Below are 11,068 nucleotides of genomic sequence, written 5' to 3' on the forward strand. Positions count from 1 at the left end.
TGCTCAAGCTCACAACAAAGATGTTGCCCCTGTGCAGGTGGAACAATAGCTAAGGATGCAGGCTACCCTTCTTGTTTCTAACTCAAATAGACAAGATATGCTCTCATATTAATCACAGTGAAAAATCTATTACTAAACATGGAGGAGATAAGCAATTCTATCACATCATAAAAAAGGCAAAACCTGCTCTTCCTTCCTTATGCCAAGGTGCCATTTTACCCACCTATCTTCACACCCATAGACATTTTAAAAATTGTTTTTAATTTAGAAAAGACCCTTTAAACAGTGGTGGGATTCAGCCAGTTCACACCAGTTTGGCAGAACCGGTAGCTAATTTTTTGTTGCCCAGGCCCAGAATGGACTTCCGGAAGCAGCATCCACACAGAGAACCGGTTGTTCACATATTTGAATCCCACCACTGCCTTTAAACCCATTCAATCATAATCAAGGAAACTATGTCTGAACTACCTCCAAATCTCTTCCTTATTGTATCTGAGCTGGGAAATATTCACATGTTAGTATTCACAGAACAAAAAAGTGAAAGTAACTATTGATTCATACATTTAAAAAAAATCTTAAATAAACAAACATCTGTTATATGAGAGAAATGTGGAAAAGAATATTAATGGAGCACCCAGTAATTCAGACTTGACCAAGTTAGTCACATGCACTAAGCTTTTCAACAAGGTATTTTGAAACAATATGGAAAATACATTGAAACAATATTAAAATGTGACTAGGAAAAGCTTCCCTGTCTTCGGTTTGAAAGGCTGAAAGCTACTTTTAGAGGTTTCTTCTCACATGAGATATAATGGTTCAAAGGTGACAAGTGTGAATTAATTCTGAAACAATGAAGAACCATTATTTTAAAATACTGTAATTTATTTTCATTCAACTACCCCCTAAAGCATGAATTATTTTTCAGTCTCCCACAAAAAAGATTTTTCATATTTTTACTTCAATATATCAGAATGTGAGTTTCCTCTTTCATTTTCATGCATGATTAAAAACAAACTGCCTTTTAATGCTTAAGAATGAAAAAAAAAACCACTGGTAATTCATCAGTAAGCGCTCCCAGCTCCCAATCCATTCACTTCTTATGCACAGGACAATGAGGAGGGAGGGAAGTCATTATCCAATGGAATGAAAATAGCATAAAGTCTACTGTCCCATGGCTGATGATACTCTTGGTTGCTTAGCCATTACAGCCCTAGAGTTTTCAGGGTTTTATTCAGATTTGGAACCATTGTTGCTGGCCAGGCAAAAATCACTGTCAGATATTGTGACTCAACACAAAGATTACAGGGTGATGTCTTCATCCCTTCCTCTCACCATTAACCCAGTTATCAGCCTCATTTCTATAACATGGAGTGGACATGGTTTTTCACAACAGCATGTGAACCGATTCCTTTAGAAAGAAGACTTCAGTTAATAGAAACTTCTCTTTGTGGTAGCTCATTCATACATGCTACTTTTTGTAGTCTTGTAAAATATAATGAAATTGAGTCCTTCCCTTAGAAAAGCTCATTTATATATGCTAACTATTTGATTTAGCATTACTGTGATTCCCCCTTAAAACTGCTGAACATTTATACATGAATCGGATCACTGCAGTCTGACAAAAATAGTATATGATAGATCTTTCTTTAAATCTAGGATCAGATATATATTAAAAAACAGAGTGGAATGAAACACAATTTTAGAGCCATTGGAAGATTGAGCAAGGGAGCTAATCTTCATCCATGTCTGCTGCCTTGCCTAGCAAAGCTCAGCTGAGAACATTTCTACACATTCTGTTCATGGACACACCACAAGTGAGCAAATATACAATTTGCATCAAACCTATGTTTAAGCAAATAAGTCTGTAATTATAGATTGTTTGAGCTTCATTGGTCTAATTCTTTGCACTGAATAGCTCAATTACTATTTATTTACATAAGTCCTTTAAGTAATACTATACAACACATATCTTGATACTGTAGTTGCAGGTGCAATCTGAGTGCATAAAATCCCAGACCTATAAATAGTCACCTTTATTTGGACTTCCCAAAATGGTTGAATTTTCCAGGTGAGATGAGTAAAAAAAACAGGGGACTGGCAATTTTAAATTGTTAAGCAGTTTTTTTCTCTCTGCATATTCATGGATTTTTAGAATTTTGCCAAGCTTAAGAATACAATAACCTAGAAAATTAAATTACTCACAGTGCTGAAAATATTCCTAAAGCCAATTTATCAAATCTTGTACCATACCAGAATATATTAAATCAAAATAAATGAACAGTAATTTGCCATAGGTATCTGTCATAAGGAGATATAAAATTAAGCTATTATTTAAACCCAGATAGCTTTGGTGTTGATATAATTATTCTTGATCAACCAGCCAAATAGTGCCACTGGACTGAGCCTGACTAGATTCAGATTAAACTTTTCCTGACTTTTGATATACTGAGGGACTTACATTGCATAAATTATAAAAGCAAAATTGTTTATTTGCTCATAACTTTGCCAGAAAAGGACAGGAAAGCAGTGAGTTGAATTTTTGAAAGTTCCCTGAGCCTTGATCCTAAAACAGAGTTCAGAATGTTATATGAAAAGAACGAGTGATTTATATTGCACAAGTGCTATTTGTTACTTGACTTTATCATGTATAGAAATTCTCTTGTAAGTAATCAAAAGGTGAAAATTGGACTTAGTCTTGAAACAGCCAATTGAATTTACTATGTATGAAGCAACATCTGAAAATAATTTCAGAAGTGACAAGGTTGAGGAATAGCAATAATACTGTCAACTCTAGTAACTAGTAACTAGTAATTTACTCTAGTAACAATTCCAATTCCAATTCCAAAACAATTATGGTACAAAAAACATGGAGTATATTAAGACTATAAGTAATTCAATGATAGATAAGAGCAGAGGCAGTATTCAGATGTTTCATTCTTCTTATACTTTGCGAAATCATAGGAATAATTAACAACAAAAATACTGTACAGCATTATAAAATACCATAGGCACAACAAAATAAATGTAGCTTAACTGTCCATCTGTAGTTCTGAATTTAAAAAATCCTGTAAAAGCATTGAATCTCTACAAATGCTCTCTATTGCCAAAAGAGTGAGTAGTGATTGTCACCCAGAAGTTTTAAACATTTAAAAAACAGCAAAGTAAGCTGTGGGAAATTAAAAAAAAACACCTTCAAAGTGGACCATATGCTTGTCTATCCACAAAAACTAATGCAAAGTTGGAAATATGGCTCTTAATACTTTGTAAAAATGCCAGCTGAGTGAATGAATTTTCTCCCCTTGCAAGAAATCAAAGCTCTTGCAAAATAAATATATAAATAAATTTTCACACATAGTAACACTTAGCTTATTATACCAGATGATACTTTTCTTCTAGACCTGCTAGCAAATGTCTGTAAAAGAGGGAGCTTGAACAAGATTTATTTCAATCAGCCAAGATAAGAAACAACAAACACTGACATGACATATCCATGGCAGAGAATCTTGTGTGGTGAGACCTTGCACAACTGACATGAGTGAAGTGTCACAGCAAGGGCTGTGAATTGCTGTTATGAAAACATTTGCAGAAAACTTGCATAATTAAATGAAACTGCTAGAAAAGCTTTTTGAAATGCCATGGAGATTGAATGTAAATAAATACCTTTCATGACAAAAATAAGTATTCAGAATTATACTGGATTCAACTGTGGGAAACGGCAGAAAGTGGGTTTCACAAGGAAAATAGACGCAGCCGATTATGAGAGTTAGATTGCCCAGAGACAAACAACGGGCTAGCAAATCTGACCATTGCAGGAAAAAGTCACAAATAAGAACATTTTATTGATTGCATTTTTATTGGTCAATGACTGAAATAAAGTTCTGTTCTGGCGCTTTTGGGCAAAACAGAGAATGGGCAGACTATAACAGACTGGGAAAGAGAAAGTAGACCCAAATGGCTGGAATAGAATAGTGCTCTTGAGACAAAGCAGTCACTAGAATTCTCTCACCATGATTTTCTAACATCTCTTTCATAATTATGCATGAGAAATTCCTGATTTCTGCAAGCTTGTCTAATTGCTTCTGTCTATTGTGTGAAGCCTGACACTAATATCTGCATCACTACAATCTCTCTCTCATATGAAAAGGATTTTCAAGGAAACCATACCAAGTTGTTCAGTAACCAAAGGAGAGTGAAAGGAAAATAAAGAATCTGTAGGAATTAAGTTTGGAAATAATCAAAACTGATATTATTGCTGAAAATTTCTCCTGTTTTGTTTTTAGAATTCTCATTTGAGTTGATTGGGAAAAATTGCTATTGTTCCCACCCTACCTCTTCAGAGAAGGAAAAAACAAACCCCTTGAGGAACAGCAAGAATTTTTCTGTTTTGAAATTCTTGTATTATGAGGTGGCCAAAAGTAAATATATGGACAACTTGTCTTTATAATGAAAGAATGTAATATGAAGTGCTGCGTTATGTTATTGACTACATCATTATAGAGCAGGTGTATATCCAGAAAGGATCCATCTGTTTAACTCCAATCTAAACATATAAGGGAGTTTAACATTTTGTTGTATATGAATATGATATTTCTCCTATTCCGCTTAACAATTTTATTTCTTCTTCTCACAGTACATACAATAGAAAAATGGCAATCTTTGTCAAGAGATCATTTCTTTTCCAACTCTCCTAAGCTGAGGAGAAAAAGGCAATGCTATAGTATTTCAGCTGTGTGAAGTACCTGAGATTGGAACCTTTTGCTCCAAAAGTAGATGGTTTTGTGATGTTAGTACCAAAAGAAACACAATAGCATTATGGAAAAAAATGATAGAATTATAAGTGTGGTAGGGATGAAGATATAATCAAGGATAGAAAGATATGACCCATACAGCTGAAGAGATATTTCAGCTACTATGAAGATTATGGTCTCTGTACTTACCTCATAAATGGCCATTAGACGTGGTGAACTGGCCACTTAATAGTAGGATGAAACTACTGCTGAAGCAGAATTGACTTGCATCTCAGTGATGTATTGTATGAACATAAATCCAAAAGATTTTCACAAATCATAAGCTTTCTAGCACTTCATTTTTACAAAAAGGCAACGAAGACATAGTAATATTTTTCAGTTATTTCATTTCCCAGAAAAAGTATTTTTGAAATCCAAAATCAAGAGTGGTTTGTAAACATTGTAATTCCTAAACTATAAAAACAAGCAATAGAAGGTAGGTGTTTATAATATTCAACTCTATGAAGTACTATTTCTCATTGAGATAGTTACTTACATCAAATATTTTTTCTATGTACATTTCTTCATTGACTTTATCTCGAAGTATATCTTGATTTTGACGAACAAACATAATGTAAGTATCTGCAAGATCCATCCCTGGTTTCTATTTTAGTAACAAAAAGAAGAAAAGTAAAAAAAAGATGAGAGAGAGATATAAGCTTCAGAGGTACAACTTGCAGTGTTATTTTTGTCATATACATGTTTATATGTGTATACATATACATTATAAAATGCACATGCGTGTACATATACATGATAAAATAAAAACCTGCATGCATATGCATATTATTTGTCTTATCCAACGTTCATATAAGATTTAAGTGCAACTTAGATTAATTAATATGGAGTCCTATTTTTTTTTTAATAGGAAGCTGATTCTACCCTATTTTAAAGTTCCAGGGATTTTTTGAAATATATTCAAGAATGTATTTTGAAGCAGCACTGATTATATGTACGTGTGTGTGTGTGTATGTGTATGTATATATGTATGTATCCAGGTGCATATCTGGATATATTTTGCAAGTGTGGACACACAGAGGCAATAATCCAAAAAAAACAAAAACAACCAAAACCCAAAGAAACCTAGCACACAATAATGGGAGAAAATAACATGTTGATTGTGAATTAACAGGCTTCTATAAACAGCATGAAGAAATACATGAATACTATGAATAAATATTTAAAACAATTATATTACTCATCCATACATACACAGTTGTGGTCTGCAGTCTGGATGTATAGTAGTATAGCATGGATATGAAAACAAAAGATGGATACATTACAGATCAAGAAAGCATACTATTTTTTACTAAATTCCTCCTGTCTTATCCCACATCACATCAGTCATGGAATCATATCTACTTTAATCATATCAAGTCATGACACAGTTTGTAGGAGAACAAATGTTAACACTCTTAAATGATTACTCTTTCCTGGTTACTGATCATAATAAAGATTATCAATCAATAATTACTTCAATAACCCAGTCTGAAATATTTCTTAGGTTTTGACAAATGAAAAACAGCAATTACTCATGATAAACATAAACAACTAAATTACCATAATAGAAATTCAAAATCATCTTGGAAAACCATTTAAAATTCTAAATCAAAAGCTTAAAAAAGGAATGAAGAAAACAAAGAGACATAAGACCTTTCGCATTTGACCCTGATTCAGAAAAAGTTCCAGAAACTCAAGTGGAATATGCCATTATTCGTTATATTCACTTTAGTATAGCTTTAATAATGTACTAATTATTATTTTAATAGTAGTAAACCACCAAGAATCCACAAGAAATGAAGTGGTGGATAAAATGCATAAATAAATAAAAAATAAATATTTATAAAATATCTGAAAGTAAAAAGAAAAAAGATACAGCTTGGAGATTTCAAAGAAAACAATATTAGAATACAAATATGAAGACTAGCATATAACGTTTGTTAATATCATTCTTTGATACTATCCATCCAATATTTTTTGTGAACTTCAGTAGCTTTTTGTTTTATTCAATACACAAAACCTTATATATATTTTATGCATAATTGACTCTTTGGGATTCAGATTTATAGAGGAAAATTCATCACAATGGATTTAGAGTTTTTAAAAGGGTCTTTATAGTGCAAAATGTAGCATGCATCTATACAAAATAATTGTGTTTACATTACAAAAATTACCCAACCGTTCTCTGCTCTGGTCATTAAAAAATGTACACCATAGAATGACACAATCTGTCATAAAGTAATCATGTTTTTAGCTTTCCTAATCACTACAGAGTAGTCTGGGATGTTGTCAGTTTTGTCTTCACCATCTGCCTTCTAATTCTTTCCCCCACTTAATAAATACATACTCATCGTGCTGTTCTTTTGTGACAAGCAATGTTATGCAAAGTGCAGAAAAGGAGTAAAATCTAGTAAATCATAGAAATGAAGATCAGAAAAGATCAGAAAAAACAATTTTTTTAAAGCTAAACCTAATCTACAACACCACCATTCGCTAAACTTATCCATAGCTTTTTTCCTTGCAAACTATCATTGCTTCCAACATGACCATAGAAAAACCATTCTGAGAAGATGTTTCAGGCGTGGAAGCTCATCCTCATGTAGATCCTAAACTGTACAAAGACCCCTGATATTTTAAAGGAGGAAAGATGATGATGAGAAGGTTTGAAAAGAGACATGGGGCTAATAGGTTTTTTTTAAGTTGCTATTTGGGAGAAAGTGAAAGCTGAGGTTTGTCAGAATGTTTGACAGAGATAGAGCCTGATAGTACATCTACAGTATGTGATGGACGACAGATTTAAAGACTTCCAGAAAGAGGCACATAGCTAATAATTCTCAGACAGAATATAAAGAACAGAAGAGATCAACTGTTAACTCCCTGTCTCTATACTTTATACAGTTAACTAAGTAGGAAACTGGACACATAAGGGAGGAGTCACAAGAAATAGCCACAAAGCTTGTTTAGCTAGCTAAAAGTGAAGACAGTTTTCCCATGTAAGGTTAGAGATAATAACTGTTAATAAAACAAGTCCCTTTTTAACAAAGTGAGAAATCAAAAGAAAGAACTTGCAGAGAAGCAATAAAACAATACCCTTATATTTAAGAAAAGTAGAATCCTTAAAGTATCAGAAGAGCAACTTCAGAAGAGTTTTGTTTATAATATAAACTCATTGTAAATAATCTCATGCAATTCTTGAACAATCCCAGTTTAGTTTATAAATAGTCTGTTAATAAAAATGATTCCCCAGACTTCGGTTTTGTGTGGTAGCAACCGGTCGCGGGCTTGTGGATTCTCCGCACCCCTGCGGCTAATTTCACTCAGCCTGGGGACCCTAAATGGGTCTAAGTTGCCCTGGAGAGGCGACAAAGAAAGAAGGGTGCTCCAGCGATTCTGGAATGGCAGTGGCCATTCCGTTCAACTTGGGGAAAGCCTTCTAACCCGACAGGAGAAACGCTGGCTGTATTGCATTGACCAGCCCAAGCTACTTGCAACCGAAGTCCAAAAACACTAACCAGCACTATTGTGAACAACGTGCTTGAAACTGGGTGAGAAATTTGATCTTCTCTTTTCTATTTTACATTTAATTTCCTGGAAAAGATCCCCAAGAAGCAAAATACCTCCGAAAGGGAAGGAGGGAGATTTCCGCCTCACCCTTATATTAACGGAAGCGGCGAATTAATTTTTTTATGGAGGATCAAAATATATGGAAGTGAAATAAATATAAAACCTGAAACTTAAAACTTAAATCTGGATAAACCTAAAATTGTTTTAATGGTTAAGACTCTCATTTCAAAGATAATTGTTCATTTTGGAAATTGAAAAACAAACAGTTGCTGACACCTAGTGGCAGATGAAGACTATGACAGTTATGACTTTAATATAAGACTTGGGAAAATCTGGGAAAAGCTAAGCTATGTCTGTGACCTTCAAAGCTTTAACAACAAAGAACAGCTGTGAAAAAAGACAATAATCTGGGCTGTAAACAAAGAGAGAATTATAAATTTTAGAAAAAAAATCTTTTTTGAACTATTTGGATTACAAATATCTGTCTAACTGGAACTCTAAAAGCTATTTACAGAGAAAAGAAAGGAAGAGGAAAACTCAAATCCTTGGCTATCATGGATCAGAGACATGTAGAAAGAACATATCAAGAAAACATAAATATGTCACAGGAGGAGATATATCGCATACTGCAACTAATTCCAACAACAATGACTTTAAACCACAAAGAAATCCAAAACAACTTTGAAAATATAAATCAATCTATTTTCAAGTTAACTCTACAACAAAAACATTTCCAGAAAACAACAACAGAGAAAGAGCAGATAAAACAGATAAATGGATATAGAATTGAGAATAGAGATTTAAAGATGGAACTTAACAAAACAAGGAAACATGATTTAATCCTAGTGGGAAAAAATCACAAAAATTGGAAAAAATAACTTATCCCTTAAGACTACAAAATAAATCTGTGGACAAGAAAACAGACCGGATAAAATGGAGTGTAGAGATGTCAGGAACATTAGAGAGAAAGGAAATGACAAGAGAAGCGGAGAGAAAGAAAAAGAAAAAGATTTTCAATAAACAAGGAAAGACAGAAGTCCAGTACAAAGACACTTCTCCTGATCTACTTTTTATATCTACAGCAACATTTACGAACATATGGAAAAAAAATTGATTCAGCAAAATACATTGATTAAGAAAGACACTGGGCAAAAGAAAAAGACTAAAGTGGAAACTAAGAAAATAGATGATGGGACTTACCAGAGAGAATACTTAAAAAAGAAACATTTGTTTGAATATGGTTAAAGAAATAGAAAGGTTTTGGAATATATATGTCACTCTAAGAGGGATGAATTCCCTAAATATAATATAGTATGCTTTTTTCCCTTTTTTGTTCTCTTTCTTGATATGAGTAATATAAAAAAGTTGAAATGACTTAGATAAAGGAAACGTTTTAGATATTTAAATGTGATTGAATTTAAGAAAATTATAATAGATAAAATATTTTGAATAAGAGTTAAAGGACTAGATGATTAGATGTATTAAATGGAATGTTTAAAGATTAAACATATTTTTAATTATGATTAAAAAGAATAAGAAATTTAGGAAATAAATACATATTAGCTTAGGAGGGATATATATTTTAAGTAGTATGCTATTTTTTATGCTTCTTTACTCTTGCTTTTTTTTCTTTTTTTCTACTGTTTTATCTATTTTTTAAGAAATGTAAAAGTGTACGATGGTTCATATGGAAAAATAGAGTTAAATTCTTAAATGTAATTAATTTTTGAGAAAATCTTAACCAGTAAGAATATCTAGAATTTGGTGGGAGAAACAAATTAAAATAAGGACTATAACAGGATCTATGATAAGGCAACCAGAATGATTGGATAGAAAAGAAATATTATATTGATGTGATTATTTTTAGAACTATTGGGAAAAATTACATATTTAATTGTTATCTATCAAAACAATAAAAATTGTATTAACTCAATGTTTGCAAAAGAGAATATTTTGGGAAAAGAGGAAATCAACTAAAACTATTATGTGGATTATGGATTATAGAAATCAATTGTTAGTGATTGTTTTACAAATGTAACCCAGACAACACACTGTTCACCAATTATTAAGTGATTTATGTTTAAAAAAATCAATAAAATATATTACAAAAAAAATGATTCCCCATCAGCAGTTATCTATGATTTATCTAGTTCGTTCCCATCCTGAAAACATTTGAACTATGATAACTGTTTCACATATTACCTTTATTTTTTTAAAGTTCTCACTTGTCTCTTTTTGAAGATCTCATCAATTCTACCCAACAACTTTTACAATCTTCCTCTTGACACATTCACTCTTCCTTCATATACTTGTTTTGCAATTCATCCTCATTCATTCTCTCCACATGACAAAACCTCTTTAATGTACTTCTTTCATACTTATAACTCACTTTTGCATTTTTTTCACATTCATACAGCTCTCATATGATCTTGATCCTATCTTTTCTTAATATGTATACTTTTTAAGTACTCCATTCCCACACCATTCAATTTACGTTTGCTTTTCCTGACATACCCAATTCATACTTTCTTATAATAATAAGCAGAACAAAATGCTAAATACAGCTTTTTTGCTTCTTTCACCTTTTATTCAACGCAAGAGATCTCTTCAGTATTTGGCCTACTTAATAGTTTTTCATCCATCTCACCACCTTTAATAAACATCTTAACTAGGAAACAGAAATTCACTTACCTGTTCTAGTTTTTTTTGCCACTGGT

The 11,068-nt window shown here is 32.4% G+C and overlaps 1 protein-coding gene across 4 annotated transcripts in view; it reads right to left on the minus strand.

Annotated features, from left to right (window-relative positions):
* The window catches only part of CADPS2 (calcium dependent secretion activator 2), a 317,808-nt gene that overhangs the window by 23,486 nt on the left and 283,254 nt on the right, over positions 1-11,068 (minus strand). For all 4 annotated transcript variants that reach the window (XM_029285368.1, XM_015822226.1, XM_015822219.1 and 1 more), the window contains one exon: positions 5,284-5,391. In XM_029285368.1, coding sequence (XP_029141201.1) covers positions 5,284-5,391 — 108 coding nt within the window. The remainder of the gene's footprint in view (positions 1-5,283; positions 5,392-11,068) is intronic.

The sequence above is a fragment of the Protobothrops mucrosquamatus genome, unplaced genomic scaffold (assembly GCF_001527695.2).
Source record: "Protobothrops mucrosquamatus isolate PMUCROS unplaced genomic scaffold, P.Mucros_1.0 scaffold_172, whole genome shotgun sequence".
Classification (NCBI taxonomy): Eukaryota; Metazoa; Chordata; class Lepidosauria; order Squamata; family Viperidae; genus Protobothrops; species Protobothrops mucrosquamatus.